The following is a 20,805-nucleotide window of genomic DNA, read 5'->3' as shown; positions in this document are numbered from 1 at the left end:
CACCAACAATTTCATCCAATTTTCTGACTGAATTTTTATTGTTATTAAGTCATCCAATATTCAAGCTGAACATAGCAAAAGTTTGCTATGGAAATAAGCTGCTTAACATTTTGCGAGCACAAAAAGGTAATTTCTTTAGTCCTATTACCCTTAGAAAGGTAGTTTTTAAATGAGTGTTAAACTAAGATTTTATAAAATCAACACTTTTATTTCTAGAAACATATAAATGGGTATATCTTACCCTGAGTGCTTTCCTGCACTTTCCTGACTCCAGGAAACAAAACTTTTTCTTAATGCATCTACTTCAAACAACATGATATTTCAACTTTATAAAACACCATTCCTAGAAGGTTTCCTGTTGTGAGCTCAAAACCAAAAACAAACCAATGTATTAGACAAAGGACATTTCTTAAAAAATAAATGTTTATTTCAAGTATGAAAAGTAATGCTTAAACATTATCCAAAAATTACGTTCAATTTAACAGGTAAAAAACAAGACTTCTGAAAAAAGTTTACAATCAGGTATAAAATACTTGAGAACACGTTCATGTTCACAGTGCATATTTTTAAAGAGTAAATTTTGCTAATGTAGCTCAAAAAATATGTATTTACAGTGCCAGTTCAGCAAGTCAAGTTACGGAGGACATGTCTGCCCTCAAATGGATAATTAGCATTTCAAAATAATACAAATGCAGAAATCCAAACACCTTATGGTCTCCCTGACAAATACTATCTACTTTTTATATCTGCTGATCAAAAAAAAAAAAAGTTCTCAAGACATTTTAATTAAATTTCAACAAAGGACACAGCCTAAACAGTTGCCCGACTCTTGACAGAGAAGTGTCACCGTGGCAATTCTGAGTTGATTTCCAGCCAAAAGAGAACGTGATCAAATCCAGGCAGCACCCAGGCCGCAGCGGCCTCTCAGTCACTCTGAGGGGCTGTGCTCGAAACTCCTGCTTCTCTTCATGTACATCCGTCTGTATGTCTGGAACATGGCTTTCGAGTCTTTTGCTGGGTTTTGCAGGGTCTCAAGTCCCTCTGCACTGGTGCTTCTCTTGGAGAGTCTTGGATTGGGCAAACCACTGTTATCTAGGAAACAAAATAGCTTTTATCAACCTGAATGTTTGTTAGGTGTTACCAAATAAAACAGAGAAAGCAGGCACTGATCATGGCTGGCCTATGCTTGGGAAAGAAAATTAGGGCAAGGAGTTAAGGCTTTGACAAACAGTCAGTCACACACTCCCTGGGCTGATTTTTATTTCTTTGGCCATCCCCCTTCCGCTGGCATTCTGGTCTACCTCTACCAACGCTGTACTCTGAAGGCCCTGTCTGCATGGCCTTCGCCCCACTACCCGTTTGGATGGGCCTCATTTTCCCTACTCCTGTGTCCTTCCTTGTCCCACACTTTCCCACTCCACACTTTCCCACTCCCACTGACAATATGTCTTCATTTACCTTTAACGCCTGGTGTGTCCACCAAACAGCGCAGTCAAGTGCTCCTTCTCACCTCTGCACGTTTCAAGCTCTTCAAGTCTTTTCCTGCTTCTCCTTCCTGACCTTACTTTAGGAATGTTGACGCCCAAGGGGTCTCCAAGTGGCTTTCCAATGTGTAGCCACTCCATTCTGACCTCTTTACTTTGCCTTGATTGTTTCACAATTTCTCCAACCAGATTCCAAGCTCTTGCACAAATTTAGACTATCTAAAATGTTTCTTCAGAGCTGTCTCCAAGCCTCTTCATCTTAAATGTAGATTTTGTCTTTCACTCTTCCCCAGAGTCAACTCCATTTGCCTTTTAATGGCCATGCGTGTAGCCCATTTGGACCAGTTTTCTTCCTTTCCTTCTAACAAATCAGTTTTGACTTTTTTGACTCTTTTCATGCTTTCACATGATCTCTAGGACTACTCCTTGGGTTTTCTCTCAATCGGTTGCATCATGCTCATGCCTTTATTGTCAGGATTCCAGACGCTGTTCCCACCTCAACTGTGCACTGCTCCCCCGTGTCTGAGCCTCTCTGACAATCTGCACACCTGTATTTTCAGATTCCAAACACACCTCTCCCTTCTTCAATGAAGTAATATTTTCATCTCCCTTTTCTGGGGACTGTCCCCAATGTCAGGTCCATTGCCATCTATTTTGGTTGCATATGTCCTACCTTTAGAAGTGGGGTGTTTTTTTTCTACTTTCCTATTTTCCAGTGCTCCAGCTTTCCTTTCCTCGGTTGCTTTCCTATTCCATGAACAGCACGCACCTCGTGTCCCCCTACAGGCTCACTCACTGAGCCGTGGCCTATTTCTACGGCCTGCTTCCGTGTATTTGTTTCAGACTCTCTCCCCGCCTTTGGCACATCTGTATGCTTTTTAAAATTGCGCTTCTCTTTCCTGTTGCTCATATTGGAATTCTGCTCTCTGTTTTCAACTGACACTGAACCCATGTCTTTGTCTATTCAATTAACCAAAACAAAGGCCAAACTCCCAAACCTTAGCTTATACTTCTTAATGCAAAAAGAAAAAAGAAAAAAAAAACCAGCATTCATCCCACTAATGAAATTGGATACTTTTAAAGCCCATTTCTTGGACTGACACCCAGCCAAAACCTTCCTCTGCAAAATAATTCAACTAATAGTATCAGTCTCTTTTATTAATCATGAAAATGACTCTCGAGTTCCACACCTAAAGGACTTTAGGGGGGTTTGGCTGGATTCAAATTTATACTCAATTACAAGCCATGTTAATTCGGTCATCGAAATAACCTCACCAACCTTGTTTTGAGGTTTGAATGAAATACCACGTAAATAGGCTAACCCAAGGGGTGGCAATAGGGCCCACAGGCCACATGCAACCTGCAGTGCTTTGGTAAATGCGCTTCATGGAGCCCCCACTCCTCTTCGCCCAGGTGTGGTCCCCTCTGCCTGCCGTCCTGCTCCGCTGTCCGTCCAGTGGTCAGAACACAGGCCTGAAGCCTGCAAAGCCTGAAAGACGCACCGTCTGGGTCTCTGCAGGAAAAGCCTGCAAACCCACATCTACCCTACGTTTTTCAGGATTATTTTCTTGCTAAAAGGACACAGATCACAGCTTGACTGAAAACAGGAGGCCGGCCTCCTAAAAGACACAATGAATGACTGAAAAGGGAAGGTGGGGAAAAACGCACTTCAAGACAGTTTCATGGTCACAATCCACCTTACAGGACAGCGAGCGGTGGGAGAAGCAAAACAAACAAATGAACATCTTACCTATTTCTTGTTGGGCTTCCTGCAGCCTTTTCTCCAGAGGAACAGATTTTAGCCAGGCTTCTTTTGTACTTTTTATTCCTGAAACTATTTAAACATTCATTTTCAGATCTCTAGATAGTGTTACTCATCTCTTTTAGTACTACAATGAGAAACTCATGTAAGCCTACAATAGGTTTTAGAAGGGACTAGATATATTCATACTACATAATCCCCAAAAAGAACCTCGCAATATGACTTTTACCACTGGAAGAATGAGCTGTTTTCCAAGTGTAGCTCCACTCTTACTATGCTCCCCCACCCAGGGAGCAGGGCAATCGGGGCACTGAAGACCACGGAGCTGAGTCTCTGCCCGACGCCCACCTCAATGGGCTCCACACCTGGTCTAAGGATCCAGCTGAGAAGACCAGTCGTGACCACCAAATTCTAAAACATGGATTTTGTCATCACGTCCCTACTGCCGTCCACGGTAATGCACCCGGTTACCCTGCAGCTTTTCCCCACAGGTTTAAAAGGAACAAGGTTTCCACTCAAATCCTTCCACTTTCCAGTCTGTTTCTTAATACAGAGTATCTCTACAGCACCACCCAGCTCTGTGCTGCCTACACTCTTGTCTGTCATTACAGCTTTAGACACAAAATTTAACTCGGACAACACTGCTGCCACAGTCCGCACATTTCACGAGAGATCTAGACATTACCATTTTCATTTCAGTGAGGAAAATAAGATGAGCATTTTCCACATGAATGAGAAAAGATCAGGACGAATCATCACTACATATTTCTTACTTTCAGACAAAATTTTCAAATTTATGGGGCTTTGAAATTACAAAGGAGAATCAACAAAAGCCAGACTCTTCGTACAATTACTACTTGATACTTTCCTGACTTACCACATAGAATGTTTAAGACAATATAAGCTTCTTGGTAGGAAAATCTTACTATTTTATATACATCTTGTGCATGCTACTCTTTTGTGCATTACTAATTTATTACAATTTAAACAAGGAAAGCCGAAGAAAGAAACAACTTACTGGCAAAAAACACATAGTCAAGGCAAAACACAGGAGGCTTTTTGCGCCATCCAGACAAGGAGAGGGGCCGACCCGCTTGCTGGCCCACAGCCACCCCGCGCTCACCCGACACCACCCAGGAAGCTGCGCGTACCTTGCACAGGGGCTTGCTCCGGTGCAGCCCCCGCCGTGCGCTCCTGCTCCTCTCCCTGCTCCTCTCCCGCCGCCCTGCCTTCCAGCAGCCCTTCCGGGCATAACTTAAACTGCAGCATCCCGGGAGTGGCCAGCGGGTCACCGTCCTGGCCTCCACCTTCTTGGCTCTTCTCCCCGCCTTTATTTAGCTTCCTGGGAGAACCGTCTAGTTTCGTGAGATAAAGGCTTTGCCGTTCAGTGCATTTAAACGCGACCCTGTTCAGATAGAGCTTCCCTTGGCCCTTTGCTTGGGGAGCTATCTGGCTGAACTTAACTTGGATATCAGCTAAGTTTCTGTCTAATTTGATTTTATCAATACACAGCTTATCAGGCTGCTTTCCACCAGCTCTTCCTTTAACACTCAGAGAGGAGCTGTGGACCTTCGAGTCCTCAGAGAGGTGGGTTTTAAGGTTTTTAGCCTGGTTTGCTAAATGCAGCGATTCTTTGGAAGCCTGCCCGCTGCTCCTGTCTCTCTCATTCGATGTCCCGCAAGTGTCTGCTTCCCTGGGAAGTTTACTGGGCTTGGTGGACTCAGAACTGACGGGTCCATTCTTGGTTTTCTCCACCACGCAGCCGTTCTTTGGTCCTTTGTTACCCACCGCTTCTCTATGCTTCTGCCTTTGTAAACACTCCTTTGATATTAAAACTCGGTTAGTTTTACATGAGGTATCCTTCAAGTCTGAGGGCTTACTAGATGCACTGGAAAATTTCATTAAATTTTTTTGCATATGAATTTCCCGATCTGTAAACTTTGCTTCTAACGATACTGTCTTTTCCTTAATACTGGCTCTTTCATTTGGATGTGACAAAGTAGCACATAATTTGGGTGTACTCCCCCCATTTTTATTCTTCTCTTGTTCATCAAATTTCTTTTTCTTTATCTGCCTATCAACTGTGGCCCCCTGGTCTATCTTCCTTTTCTCCAAAAGTTTATACCTGGAGAGACCGACTTTAAACTTCACCATTTCTGGAGCTACTGAGTGCATGGGAGACCCACTCTTCCCGTGAGGGTCTTTCCTGGCCACCACGGCAGGCCTGGCTTTGAGTGAGCTCAGATTTAGTGCGCAGGGCCTCTTCTGCGGGCTCTCCTGAGAAGCCGGGTGGTAAAACTTCACCCGCTTGTTACTGGAGTGAAAGTTCACCTCGTGGAATTTCAGTTTTTGATTTCTTTTGTGACTCGGCAAGGAGTCTAGTTTTCTATCGCCTTTGGCTAGAGACTGACCAGGTAACTCCTCTCCTCTCTGTAGTGTGCTGTGTTTTGTTCTGGGCTGATCTTTTTTGCTTTTGCCTTGTTCTCGCTCAGGAAAACCATTCTTCTCTGGAGGCATGAGAGGCACCGTCGCGCTGCTGTCCGGGGGCCGCCCGGGCTCATCTCCGGCCGAGGCCGGGCTCGGGGCGCCCTGGCCCCCCGCCGCCGAGGCCTCCAGGGCCGGGCACTGGCACTGGGGCACACCTTCGTAGACGGCGGAGAGCCAGCCCAGTGCGCAGCAGCGCACGTCGTCCTGCTCGGGCTCGCCCGGGGCCGCCTGCAGGACGGGCTGCTCCTCCGGGGGTCCCGCCGGGCTGCCCCCTCTGCGGCGCGGGTCGCCCTGCTCGGGGAACAGCTCCCTCATCTGCTCCGCGTCCAGGAGGGTGATCTGGATCTGCGGGGCCGGCTCCCCGGCCTCCCGGCTCGTCCCGGCGGGGGCCGGGGCATCCCCCGCGGCCAGCTCTGCTGCCCGCGCGCCCACCGAGCCCCCGCGCAGGCCTGCGGCCTCGATGCCATAGGGAAACTCTTCTAGAAGCTCCGAGAGCTGATCGCGAAGGGAGAAGGCGGGCGACTTATCGCCGCGGGGCCCGCTGCCCGCAGGATCTCGCGGCCTGTAACCACAGGACGCCTCGGTTTTAAGATAAATTTCCTGCTGCAGCGCGGCCGGCGAGCGACAGCCCTCAGCCCTGCCCTCGTTTTCGACGGTGGCCTCCTCTGCTCCAAGTCCCTCGCCCGCGTCAACGCACGTCGAGGCCGGTGACCCTGGGGGGCGCGGCGCCTTGGGCCGCTCGGCCAGTTTAGGTGAAACCTCTGGGGAATGCACAAATTCGTCTCTACGAAAGCCCGCGTCTTTGTTTTCTGTGTTTTTATGGAACTGCTCTTTTTCTTGTCCGCCGCTTATTATCACTTGGGGAACAGGCAAAGGAAGTTTCTGTGGCTCCACCTTTTTCAGAGAAGAGCTGAACAGCGCCTCGATTTCCTGCTGCAAAGCCACCAAGGAGCCGCAGCTGCCCCCAGCCGCGTGCTCCTCTCTCACGGCGCTCTCCAAAGGCCGCGCTGCTGGAAGGCCCTCGCTCGCGGCCACGCGCCTCGGAGGCTCTTCTCCCTGCCCGCCACTTATCGCCGCGTGAACAGACGGAGGCGGCCTCTGCGGCTCCACCCTTCTCGAAGGAGAGCGGAACATCTCTGCTATCTGTGAGTTATAGGACATCTCCCCTTCGACGAGAGAACAGATACTGGCTATCTGCAGCGTGTCCCCACTCTCGGGACCGCTGGCCTGGGGCTCCCACGAGACTTGCTGGGCGTCACCCGTGCCCGGGCAGGCAGTGATGCCTGGACTGGGGGGCAGGCGGGTGTCCGGCTCCGCCTTGATCTGATTTCCCCAGCTGGCATCGGGTGATCCTTCTGGATTGTCTTCAGTTGACTCGTTCTGCTTTTCCTCCCACGTTAGTGGGAAAATCTTGGTTGCTGATGTTGTACCTGCCGTGTTCGCTTTAAAAGAACCAGTTAATGGTTTACTTTCTGCCAGTTCACCCTGTAAGCTGCAAACACTGCCTTCCTTAATAACGGGATACACTGTTTCAGATAAAACTTGAGATGTTATTCCCTTGGCAACTGTGAGCACTAAGGGGGGCACAATAGCAATCTGAAGTTCCGTTGCCTTCGTTGTATTTGAAGACTCGTAACTCTGCACCACTGCCGGCAAAGCTGCTTCTTGTGAGTTTACCGCTTTCTTCTGAGAATTTCCCACGACTGCCCCAGGACTCGTCCCACGGGTGCCGTCTACGGGGTTTGGCTTTCCAGTGGCTGTTGTGCTGATTCTCGATTCACTGCACTGTTTTCCTTCTGCGAGTTCCGAAGGCTGCCTTTTCCACAGGGAAAGACACGTTGCTAGCAATTCCATGCAGCGAGTGTCTCCCTGACAAGACAGCCCATTTGTCGAGGCCTTGTGCTCAAGGCAAAAAGAGGTGTCTGAACTCTTGTCACTTATATCAGAAGTTTCCAAGATTTTCATATTTGGGTGGTTACCAGTGATCTGGGGATTCGGAATAGTTTCACTATCATCTTGTAATAATTTCTTTTGAGGTTTATCTTTAGGCACAAGGAGCTTGAAAAGTAGTGGATTTTTATTTAGGTAATTGGATTCCTCAAAGGGTTCTAACTGGGGAACTGAATTTGTTGGCAGACTTTGTTCATCAGCTGTACTTGTTTTCACTGCAGAGTATATTACTCTCTGGGGCTTATCCTCTGCAATCTCTAGGGTCCCTGGAGTACCCTGTGGTTCACACTGGGGCTTGGCATTTTGCTTCAGAGACAATTCAGAGTTCTGAGCTGATGCACTATGAGAGGTATTACTTGTTTTATTACAACCTGCTGCCATCAAAAGATCCTTTTTTATCTTAATTTTCCTTGCAAGTTCCGAAAATTTCCTTCTCATTTCTATTAATGCTTCAATATCCTTCACTAAATTTTCTTTTGTAGTAGTTGTGTCCAGTACTGGGTTTGAGGTTGGATTGCTAGAATCCATCCTTTTGTCTTGATTACTTTGAGCAAGAGTCTGAACACCACCCACGAAAGAGGTAAGTGGTTCTCTAAAAGGCTGATTCACAATGGCCTGTTCTTTCAAATTACAGAGGTTTCCAACCGTGCTGACTTTTTCACTAGGAGGTAGCCACTGCTTTTGAAAGCCTCTACAGAAGTCCTTCCTTCTTTCGGACAGGTGCATCTCCTGATTCTGAGGCACTTCCGCGGACGGCTGTCTGACCCCTCGCTGGGAACTCTGTGAGGGCTGGCTGGCGTATCGACAGTCATAGCCCTGCGGGGGCCGCCTGCTGTCCAGCTGGGTGGCCGCGTACGGTGACTGCGCAGGTGCGTTGTGCACCTGCGGTGGCTGTGAAGACGGCACGGCATTTGGACTGTTTTTAACCTGTAATGGTGTGGATGACACAGGGTTTTGTTTCTGAATGGTAGGATTTTGCAAATACCCCTGCTGTGGAAAGCAGTATTGCTTTGGAATTGGTCTGTAGTCTGGAAAAGTCAGTCCATTAGACGTACACAACTGTGCCCAGTCAACCTGTCGCTCTGGAAAAGATGGGCTGAGTCCTTGACTTCCTTGATAAGTTCCAGGAACTCTCACGGAATCCGAGGGGGCCACCTGGAGTGGCGTGGAATAGGAATCTGGAGTCACGAGCTGGCTCGGCTGAGCCTGCACACTGGGGCCGTGGGCGCCGAGAGCAGCCTGAGCTGGGGCAGCTGGCCCCGAATGAGAAAGCAGGGGGTGCCTCCCCGCGGAGCTCAGCCACGCATTCTGGGCGAGTCCTGAAGGCATCTGCAGATTATGGCTAAGCTGTGTGCTTCCTTGAGCATGTGTGTACGTTATCCTTTCTCCTGAAGTTTGGGAGGCAACGATGGCCCCGTTATTCACGGGAGGATCAGGGGCCTGTGGGGTTTCGTAAGTTCTGACATGCAGGGACTGCGAGCCTGGGTTTGCGCGGCGAGGGTACATGCAGGCTTCCAGGCTACCTCCAGAGCAGTTAAACGAACTTGGGGATGTCGAGGCGAGCGGGTTTACTAAAGCCTGCTGCAAAAAAGAGGCTTGGCTTCTAGGGTACGGCGGCGGGAGCAGGGCACCCTCTGGCTTTGCATTCCAATTCATCGCTGATTTGGTGCAGGAGCAAGGTGTTAAAAATCGGTTGTTTTGGGATGTCAGTATCTGCAATAAAATAAAGACCTTTTAGCAAAGAGCTGCTTTGTCCAGACAGAACTTCTAAGAGAAACAGTTTCCCTCAACATCAGTGCTGACTACATCTATCGTAATTCCTGAAACCTCAGACTAGACATACGCTCATCTTTAATTTGCGAAAGAGTGACTAGCAATGGAAGAAATGCAACAATAAAAGAGACAAATGTCAGTAACAGGAATACAGTAACAATACAGACGGCATTTTGCTTTGTGTGTTTAAGTGGTGCTGGAGATTCGGACCCGAAGGGTATCAGGAATGAAGGAAAGAGAAGAAGGAGAATGAAAGAAAGAGAAAGAAAGAACAAGAGAGCTGGATCAGGGGTCTGCAAGGAGAGACTCCTCAGACAACTTCACTGTTCACCAGGGGCTCTCTATGCACCCCAGGCCACAGGGCAGGAGCTGCAACAAGCAGTTCACCATCAACATTACTCCTAGTCCAAGGAATTCACAAAAACCTTATCTCAAGGTACAAAGTTTAAGTGCTCTGTTTACTGCACAAATGTTATCTGCTCATCTTTTCTTTCAGCCTTTCACAGCTTCATCCTGTTTGCTGGGAACTCTTAATTACCACATTCCTTAGATTACAAGCGTAGCCATGGAGACAGCAAATCTCTCCTTGCCAGACCACTATGCCTCAGTTTCCAACAAAGTGGCAAATTACTTTCTGCTTTTATTTAACTACCTCTTTTTTTTTTAAGATTTATTTATTTATTTATTTATTTCTCTCCCCTTCCCCTCCCCACCCCAGTTGTCTGTTCTCTGTGTCTATTTGCTGCATCTTCTTTGTCCACTTCTGTTGTCAGCGACACTGGAATCTGTGTTTCTTTTTGTTGCGTCATCCTGTTGTGTCAGCTCTCCGTGTGTGCGGCGCCATTCCTGGGCAGGCAGCACTTTCTTTCCCGCTGGGCGGCTCTCCTTATGGGGCGCACTCCTTGCGCGTGGGGCTCCCCTACGCGGGGACACCCCTGCATGGCATGGCACTCCTTGCGCGCATCAGCACTGCGCATGGGCCAGCTCCACACGGGTCAAGGAGGCCCGGGGTTTGAACCGCAGACCTCCCATGTGGTAGACGGACACCCTAACCACTGGGCCAAGTCCGCCGCCTTAACTGCCTCTTTATCTACAAGCTCACTGGAAAACAAGAAGTCCAAACACAACGAAACAGTATGCAGTCGAGTCCTTTCTGTCTGCCCCCAAGCTCTCTCTCTAGGAGTCCCCATTGTTACCCTGTATTTCAGGAAACTTCTACACATGAACAAACACATTTTCATAAATAAAACTCATCTTTTAAAAGAAAAACAGAATTCCCCTTCTACAGATATACCCCAAAGAACTGACAACAGGGGCTCGGATTCCTGCAGAGCAGATTCTCATGGTTAGCAGGGGGGAGCACCCTGAGCTCTCACCTGCTTACTGCAGGAACAAAACCCGCAAATCCAAACTACGGAATAACATTCAGCCCTGGGAAGTAATGACGTTCTGATGCAACGCAGTGAACCCTGAAGACATCATGTTGAATTAAACAAGCCAGACGCCAAGGATGGAGAATACAATATCTACTTTTGGAATTCAAAAACAATGCCAAACTGCTACACAAATATTGTATGCTCTCACAAATATGAAATAATTAGAATAAGCAAATTGATAAGAGTCAGAAAGTAGATTACAGGGAGAGCAAGAAATGGCAAATTATTGCTTAATAGGTATGGAGTTTCTTTTTGACACAATGAAAAAGTTGTGGCAATAGATGGTGGTGATGGTAGCACAATAGGGAACACGACAATTAAAAATGATTAAAATGGGAAATTTTATGGTATATATAACAATAAATCTTTAAAAATAAATCATTTAAATAAAATTAAGCATATAACTTCATAAAAATATTGATACTACACTCAGTAACTACAGATTACACAATCTTTCCAAATACATATGGAATTTTTACCAATATTTCTGACATCTCTGGGTCGTAAAGTACATCTCAAATTCAAAGGAGTAGAATATATTCAGATTAAGTCACAGGGAGATTAATCCAGAAATTACAGAGAAAGATAACTGGAAAATCGCCAAACTACTAATTGGTAAAGAAGCAGTGTACACTCATAACACCTGAGAATAGTTTATAGTTAAAGGCATGTTAAAAAAAATAGGAAAGGCTGGAAAATAATAGCCATATTTACCTGAAGAAGTAAGAACAGATGAGAAAATTAACCCAAAAAATGAAGAAATGAAGAGCAGAAATAAGTTAAAAATAAACAAACAAATACAGCTATCCCAAAAAATTATAAGGTGGTTCTTTAAAAGTAGTAATAGGGAAGCAGACTTGGCCCAATGGATAGGCCATCCGCCTACCACATGGGAGATCCACGGTTCAAACCCCGGGCCTCCTTGACCCGTGTGGAGCTGGTCCACGCGCAGTGCTGATGTGCGCAAGGAGTGCCCTGCCATGCAGGGGTGTCCCTACGTAGGGGAGCCCCACAAGCAAGGAGTGCGCCCTGTAAGGAGAGCCGCCCAGCGTGAAAGAGAAAGTGCAACCTGCCCAGAGATGGGGCCACACACACAGAGAGCAGTAAGACAATGCAACAAAAAAAGAAACACAGATTCCTGGTGCCGCTGATAAGGATAGAAATGGTCACAGAAGAACACACAGCAAATGGACAAAGAGAGCAGACAACTGGGGGGGGTGGAGGGAAAAAAAGAAATTTAAAAAATAAATCTTTTTTAAAAAATTAAATAAATAAAAGCACTAATAAAAATCCATAAGCCAGGAGGGGATGTAGCTCAAGTGGTTGAGCACCTGCCTCCCATGTATGTGGTCCTAAGTTTGGTCCCTGGTACCGCCTAAAAAAAAAATCACCCGTTAAGCTTCTGACAGTATTGATCATGAAAAAAAGAAAAACAAATAATAACGTCAGGGAAAGAAGCTATCACAGATATCAAAATGCTAAGTATTATTCTGAGTTACTTTACATCAATACACTTAAAATTTAGGTAAAATGGACAACTTACTTGAAAAACACAACTGACCGGGAATGACCCAAGAAAATAACTCAGTAATTAAAAGTCTTTTCTCACAAAAAAAACCCCACACCCAGACTTTACTGAGAATCATTTAAGGAAGAAATAACCCAATTATTATGTAGCCTCCTCCAAAGGATAAAAGAGGGGACATTTCACAGTCCAATTATTAAGAGGCTGCCACACTTGTAATGCCAAAAATTGAAAAGAAGGAAAATTAGAAGTCAAACTCTCTCAGGAACATACACACGAAAAACCCTAAACAAAATGTTAGCAAACCAAATCAAGCGGTCTATGGAAAGGACAACAAACCACATGACCAAATTGGGTTTATTTCAGGAATAAAAGGTTTGTCATTTGAAAATTAATCCAGGTAATTCATATAAACGAAACAGAAAATACCAGATGACCATCTCAATAGATGCCTGTACTAATCAGCCAAAGGGTGCTGATGCAAAATACCAGAAATTGGTTGGTTTTTATAAAGGGTATTTATTTGGGGTAGGAGCTCACAGATACCAGGCCATAAAGCACAAGTTACTTCCCTCACCAAAGTCTACTTAGAGCAAGATGGCTGCCGACGTCTGCGAGGTTCAGGCTTCCTGGGTTCCTCTCTCCCTGGGGCTGGCTTCTCTCTCCCCTGTGTGCTTACTTCCTGGGGCTCCAGCTTAATTTAAAGCTTCAACATCAAACTCCAACATCAAAACTCTAACATCAAAAACCCCAAACTCTGTCCTCTGCCATGCCTTTTATCTGAACACCCTACTAGCACAAGAGGTTTACATAATTAATCAAGTAAACCTCTGAATCCAATACAAACTAATATGCCCAGAGGAAAAGATCAGTATACAAACATAATCCAATATTTCTTTTTGGAATTCATCAATAATATCAAATTGCTACAATGCCCAATAAAAACAACTGAAAAAATCCAACATCTGCTCATTAAAAGAAAAAATAACTTGAATCAAACTAAGGCTAGAAACTTCCTTAATTTTGATAAGTTGTATCTAAAAAGCTTAGTGACGATAAGACAAGGACGCTACCCCTGACCCTGCTATTCCTGCCGGCACTGGAGGTCCCATGTAGCAGGAGACACGACAAGAAAGTTTAAGCACTGACAAGGAAAACAAGAAATGGTGACTTTTAGTAGGAAACCTCAAAGAATCTATAGGTCTTTTAGATCTATTATAATTTATTAAAATCCCTGAAAACAAGATCAATGTAAAAAATATATACTAGCAATAATTACAGAAAAAAATTTTTTTCAATACCATAGGAAAAAAATCAAATACTTAAGACATCTAATGAAAGATGTATAAGACCAATTAAATTGAAAGGATTTCTCATATTCAAATATTTGAAGATAATAGTAAAGATGTCAATTATGTCAATTAACCCCAACAAAAATTCTAGCAGATTTTCCTGTAGAAATTCACATCCTGATTCTACACGGAAATACGAAATGGCAAGAATGGCGAAGGCAACGTGAGGACGGCAATAGTGAAGACGACGGCCAAGCGCTAGCCAGACTCTGGCCTGGCAGAAAGCGTAAAACCAAGAGACAAAACATTCAGAAACAGACCCGCACCGGCTGGACTCAGGACAAGGGCAGGCACCGAGGCCCTCTCGACAAAACATGCTGGGCGCCTGAGTAAGTATAAGCCAGGAAACAGCACGTTCGTGTGCTGAGGTAAGTTTTTAAAGTTACTTCTTAAAAAAGCACACTTGCGAACGCTCGGGACTGCGCCTGCCCACGTTAGGACACATCCTCACACAGCCCCGACTCATCACGGAACTGACGCAGAGTGGGCCCAGGGCGCCTCCTGGGAGAGAACACCACAATGGTTTGGAGTCCGCACAAGTCCTGAAGGAGCATCCTTACGCTGCTCACGTGCCTTCTCGCAGGAAGCGCCTTAGAAGACGGCTGTCCAGTAGGATTATAACGCAAGGCTGGAGCAGGCAGCAAGGCTAACGAGAGCTAACGATGCCGAAACCGGGGGACCCTCCGCGCAGGGCGAGGAAGGAGCCGTGGGTGTCCTCTGGGCTGTCTGTTACGGTTTCTCTCCTCCTCCTTTGCTGGCACAGAAGAAAAACCAAGCCCTGCCTGGACTGCCTACATCAGAGGAGGGGGAAGGCTCTCCTTAGGCTAATCCGAGATGTCTGCAGGCTCAACAGACTTGGGAACAGCATATTCTTAGAGAATTACTGAAGCACTGGGGGAACTCCACCTAGTGTAGATTATCACAGGTCGTTTGCAGGGTCCATCATTACCCTTTCCTTTAACTTTTTTGTCCCAAACTTTGAGCACAACGCCCCCCCCCCCACGCCCAGCCCCCTGCTCCTGTGGAACCAGCAGCACTCACCTGGCAAAGCCCAATTTAAGAACCTCCTTCTCTGCACAGGAGCAGCTCACAGCTTCCTGGAAAAATAATCACGAAGAGGCAGAGTGAGTTCACCTCGTGAACACAAACATCAGACGCACAAACACTGCTGCACGTCTCCTCCATTCAGGCACAGCCCCCTCTCCAAGGCCTCCTACCCAGCTCTCGTCCAGGACTCTGCACCCACCCCCCACCCCTCTGGGGGGCCACGATGGGGCTCCTCCTTGGACCCCGTGTGCTGCCCCCACCCCTTGCCGGGGGGCCACGATGGGGCTCCTCCTTGGACTCCGTGTGCTGCCCCCACCCCTCTGGGGGGGCCACGATGGGGGCTCCTCCTCGGACCCCGTGGCTGCCCCCACCCCACCCCTCCGGGGGGCCACGATGGGGCTCCTCCTTGGACCCCATGGCTGCCCCCACCCCTCCGGGGGGCCACAATGGGGGCTCCCCCTCTTGGATCCTGTGGCCATGGAGGTGATAATGGCCCTGTGCTGGAAGGTTCTGCTGTGCCAGGCCTGTCCCACGCGCCCGTGGCATCCAGCTGTCCTTCCTACGAGATCCCAGGCGCCAGTGGCCCGCGTCCGAGACCCGCCACCTGCCCACTCGCCGACGCCAGCCCCTCCGGCCGCAGGCTCCACAGGGCACAGGCGGCAGCTCCGTGGCGCGGGTGCAGACGGCGCTGCGTGGGGAGGCAGGCCCTGGGGCGCTTGCTCGGCAGGCGGCACCACCCGCCTGGGCTCCCGCACCTATCCCCGGGGCTCCCTGCGCTGGCCTGGCTGCCGTGCTGACAGCTCAGGGGAAGAGTCAAACCCAAGGCTGATTTTCTTTTAAAATTTCTGATTAAAAAAATTTATATTCTAGAATTATCTTTATATTTCACCATTTTTAAAAATTTAAATCTCATCAGATTAATACTATCATTACTTTCTGTGAGAATACTGAGAAGAAAGCAAGATGCTAACTAATTGTATAGGAAGTCATAAAATGCAAAATTTGTGAAGCAGAAAATAAAATGGAATAAAGTGTAAATGTAACTGTGGATGTGGATTATGACAAAGACTCCCTAAAGATATTAACTAAGGTTTTAGAAAAAGATGTGAAACACTTTATTCATTTTAAATATTCCATATCCAAACAATGCAAAGAATGTAGTTTAAATGAAATCATTGTCAGCCCAGTCCTTTCTTTGTATAGAAGCCAGTCTTATGATAGGACAGAAAATTACAAAGGAAAAATAATCTGAAATAACACCTTTGAAGAGTAATCGATATTAATGTTTATATTGTATGCACACAAGCACACGTGAATTGAATGAACTTTTTAAAAATGAACCTCGTATATCATGATGGGCCATGGGTAGGCCTGCTATCAGGCAGATTTAACAGGAAGAAACAGAACAGAAAAGTAAAATCTATTCCCCAGCAAGAACTGTTTTCTATAAAGGGTGAGCATTAATTGAACAGAAAAACTGGAATACCATTAAGAGTGAAAGGGAGCACTGTTAATAACCAAGACGACAGGCACAGGAAACACTGGCTTGCAGCAACCCAAAAACTGTGTGTCTAGCTGATGTGTAGCAGTCTTCAATAAATGTCTTTTTAAAAATATGTTTTACTGAAGTATATCATTCATACATGAACATACATAAATGAGCATACAAACAGTAAGTATAAAGTGAAAGTCATGAACTTACAAAACACACACGCACCTCTTCACACAGCGCTCCCCTCCACCGGCACCCTGCACTGCTCTGGTACGCTGGCTCCGCACCATGCAAGACCATCATCAAAGCATGACTGCTTCATACTCCCTATCTTACACTGGGTGCAGTTATCCCCAACCCACCCTATTTTTAAAAATTTTTTTTTTATTACAGAGGTCATAAACTTATGAAACAATCATGCCCATGTGTAGAATTCCCATATAACACCCCTTCAACCAACACACCACACCATTTGTTACAGATTGTGAGGTAATATCATCTGAATATTACCAGGTCCATAGTGTACATTCGGCACACTTTTTCCAAACACCCCCATTATCAACACGCCACATCTCTGGCACAGATGCATGAATATTTACAGGATTGCTGTTAACCACAGCTCACAGGTCACTCCACTTGTATTTTCCCCATGCTTCTCCACATTGCCACCACCCTGCAATAGTGACATACAGCTGCTCTAGCTCACCAAGGACACTCTTGCATCTGTGCCCTCAACCACAATTCTCATACACCTCTGGGTTCACTGTTACTCAGTCCTGGATTTTCTCTAGGTTTCTTTCAATTGACATCCCCAGACTATGCTTTTTAGCCCTAATCCCATTTATAAACCAGTAGCTATTCACTATAAAGTGTTACCATCCACTCTATCCATTTCCACCTTTTACAGTCAAGTTAATTAAAACTTCTACATACATTAAGCATCAGTATATCTTCTCAACCCTCCTCTTATCTCCTAATAACTTATACTCTAGGTTTAACTCCATGTGTTTATTCTTTGTATTTAGTTCATATTAGTGAGACCAGGCAATATATGTCCTTTTGTGTCTGGCTTACTTCACTTAGTATAATGTCTTCAAGATTCATCCATGTTATATATGTCTGTGATGGTAGGCTGTTGCGTCAACTTGGCCAGGTAACTGTGCCCAGTTGTTTGGTCAAGCAAGCACTGGGCTAACTGTAATACAAGGGCTTTTATGGACTTTAGTCATCATTGATTTTCTTTAGTGGTAAATCATAGGTAGCTGGTTATAATTACATCCATCAGGAGACTGCCATCAGTAATGAGTGCCCCTTAACCCAATTGGTTGAATGCCTTAAAAGGGGAAGTGATTCGAGCACTGACAGAATTTCCCAGCTCGTGTCTTCGGACAGACATCTCCCAGAACTCACCAAGGACCTTCACTGCAGCCCCTGGTTGCAGTGCCTGCGGAAGCTGGACTTGTGCATCCCCATGGCTGCACGAAAGACTCAGAATTGCCTAGTATTGGCAGATAGCTCTTGTTGATCCTGTTTCCCTAGAGAACCCTGACTAATACGGTGATCCGATTTCATTTCTTCTTACTGCAGCACAGTATTCCATTGTATGTATATATCACATTTTGTTTATCCATTTATTGGTTGATGGACACCTGGGTTGTTTCTGTCTTTTGGGAATTGTGAATAATGTCACTATGAACATCAGTGTGGAGATGTCTGTTCATGTCATTGTTTTTAGTTCTTCTGGATATATTCCTAGTAGAGGAATTGCTGGATCAGATGGCAGTTCTACATTCACTTTCCTGAGAAACTGCCCAACTGTCTTCCACAGAGGCTGCCCCATATACAATCCCAAGAAGAGTAAAGAAGTGTTCCTATTTCTCCACATCCTCTCCAGCTCTTATTATTATTAATTTTAATAAAGGTCATTCTATGAGGTGTGAGATATCTGTTTCGATTTGCATTTCGCGAATAGCTAGTGATACGGGACATTTTTTCATATGCTTTTTCAGTATTTGTATTTCCTCTTTGTATTTAAATCTTTTGCCCATTTTTCAGTTGGATTGTTGCTCTTTTATTGTTGAGTTGTATGATCTCTTTACATAGAATGGAAATCACACCCTTATTGGATACGTAGTTTCTAAATATTTTCTCCTATTGAGTGGGCTGCCTTTTCATCTTCTTGATGAAGCTCTCTGAATCACAAAGTGTTTCAGTTTGAGGAGGTCCCAATTATCCATGTTTTCATTCGGTGCTTGTGTTTCCAGTGTTTAAGAATCCACCGCCTGGGAAGTAGAGTTGGCTCAGTGGTTAGGGCGTCCTCTACCACATGGGAGGTCCACGGTTCAAACCCCGGGCCTCCTTGACCCATGTGGAGCTGGCCCATGTGCAGTGCTGATGCGTGCAAGGAGTGCCCTGCCACACAGGGGTGTCCCCCGCGTAGGGGAGCCCCACACGCAAGGAGTGCGCCCCGTAAGGGGAGCTGCCCAGCGCGAAAGAAAGTGCAGCCCGCCCAGGAATGGTGCCGCCCACACGGAGAGCTGACGCAAAAAGATGACGTTAACTAAAAGAGACACAGATTCCCATGCCACTGACAGAGAAGACAACCGGGGTGGGGATAGAAATAAATATTTAAAAAATATATTAAAAAAAAGAATCCACCACTAAGACCAGATCTTGAAGATGTTTTCCTACGTTTTCTTCTAGGAACTTCATGGTTCTTGCTTTTATATTTAGGTGTTTCACCCATTTTAGATTAACTTTTGTATAAGGTATGAGATAGGGATCCTTTCTTTTCGCTATGGATATCAGTTCTCCCAGCACCATGTGTAGTATAGACTGTTCTGCCCCAGCTGGGTGGGTTTGACAGGCTTGTCACAAATCATGTGACCATAGATGTGAGGGTCTGTTTTTGAACCATCAAGCCAGTTCCATTGGTCTATGTGTCTATCTTTACTGCAGTACTGTGCTATTTTTACCACTGTAGCCAGGAGATAGGACTTAAGTCCAGAAGTAAGAGTCCACCAACTTCGCTTTTCCTTTTTAAGATGTTTCTGGCTATTCAGGGCCTCTTACCCTTCCAAATAAGTTTGATAATTGTGTTTTCCATTTGTTTAAAAAATGCTGGTGGAATAAGTTTGATAATTGTGTTTTCCATTTGTTTAAAAAATGCTGGTGGAGTTGTTATTGGAATTACATTGAATCAATTAAATTGTATCAATTTGGGTAGAATTTCCATCTTAATGATACTTAGTCTTCCAATCCATGACCATGGAATGTTCTCCCAATTATTTAGGTCTTTTAAAATTTCTTTTAGCAATGCATTGTAGTTTTCTGAATACAAGTGCTTTACATCCTTGGTTAAGTTTATTCTTAATATTTGATTCTTTTAGTTGCCACTGTAAATGGAATATTTTTTCCTGACTTCCTCCTCAGATTGCACATTACAATTACATAAAAATACCAGCGGTTTTTGCATATCGGTCTTGTATCCTGATATGCTACTGAAACCATTTATCAGCGCCAGCAGTTTTGTTGTCGATTTTTCGACACTTTCTAGATAAAAGATCATATCATCTGCAAATAGTAAAAGTTTTACTTCTTCCTTTTTGATTTGGATAGCTTTAATTTATTTTTCTTTCCTGACTGCTCTAGCTAGAACCAGAGCAATACTGAACAGCAGTGGTGACAGTGGCATCCTCGTCTTGTCGGTGATCTCAATGGTTGGAAGGCTTTCAGTCTTTCATCACGGACTACAATGTTAGCTGTGGGTTTTCACACATGGCCTTCACCATGTTGAGTACGTTTCCTTCAATTCCTATCTTTTGTAGTATTTTTATCAAGAAACATGCTGCATTTTCTCAAATGCATCAACTGATAAGATCCTGTGATTTTTCTTCTTTGATTTATTAATGTGGTGTATTATGCTGATTTTCTTTCTTGTGTTGAACCACCTTTGCATGCCTGGTATAAAAACCACTGCTCATGATGAATAATTCTTTTAATGTGTTGCTGGATTCGATAAATAAGTATTTGAGGATTTTTGCATCCATATTCATTAGAGAAATGGGTCTGTAATTTTCTTTTTTCATAATATCTTTATCCAGCTTTGGGAGTAGGGTGAAATTGGCTTAATAGAATGAGTTTGGAAGTGTTCCTTCTTGTTCAATTTTTGGAAGAGCTTGAGTAAGATTGGTTTTAAATCCTCTTTGAATGCTTGGTAGAACTCACCTGTAGAACCATCTGGTTTTGGGCTTTTGTTTTGGGGAGTTGTTTTATGACTGTTTCAATCTCTTTAACTGTCATTGGCTTGTTGAGGTCTTCTATTTCTTCAAGGGTCAGTGTAGGTTGTTTGTATGTTCCTAGGAATTTTTTCATTTCATCTACATTGGTCTAGTTTTTTGGCATACCATTGTTCACAGTATCCTCTTATGATCCCTTTTATTTCTGTAGGACCAGTAGTAATGTCCCCATTTTCATTTATTTGCATCTTCTCTCTTT

The 20,805-nt window shown here is 45.2% G+C and overlaps 1 protein-coding gene across 2 annotated transcripts in view; it reads right to left on the bottom strand.

Moving 5' to 3' along the window:
- Positions 1-405: 405 nt before the first annotated feature.
- Positions 406-20,805, bottom strand: part of RESF1 (retroelement silencing factor 1) — a 43,209-nt gene continuing 22,809 nt past the window's right edge. For both annotated transcript variants that reach the window (XM_012519071.4, XM_058283019.1), the window contains 4 exons: positions 14,811-14,866; positions 4,398-9,396; positions 3,235-3,318; positions 406-1,092 (listed from right to left, as the gene is read on the bottom strand). In XM_012519071.4, coding sequence (XP_012374525.2) covers positions 929-1,092; positions 3,235-3,318; positions 4,398-9,339 — 5,190 coding nt within the window. In that variant the 5' untranslated portion in view covers positions 9,340-9,396; positions 14,811-14,866 and the 3' untranslated portion in view covers positions 406-928. The remainder of the gene's footprint in view (positions 1,093-3,234; positions 3,319-4,397; positions 9,397-14,810; positions 14,867-20,805) is intronic.

The sequence above is a fragment of the Dasypus novemcinctus genome, chromosome 20, assembly GCF_030445035.2.
Source record: "Dasypus novemcinctus isolate mDasNov1 chromosome 20, mDasNov1.1.hap2, whole genome shotgun sequence".
Lineage (NCBI taxonomy): Eukaryota > Metazoa > Chordata > Mammalia > Cingulata > Dasypodidae > Dasypus > Dasypus novemcinctus.
Note: the sequence above shows the minus strand (reverse complement) of the source record. Positions and strands in the feature narration are given on the sequence as shown.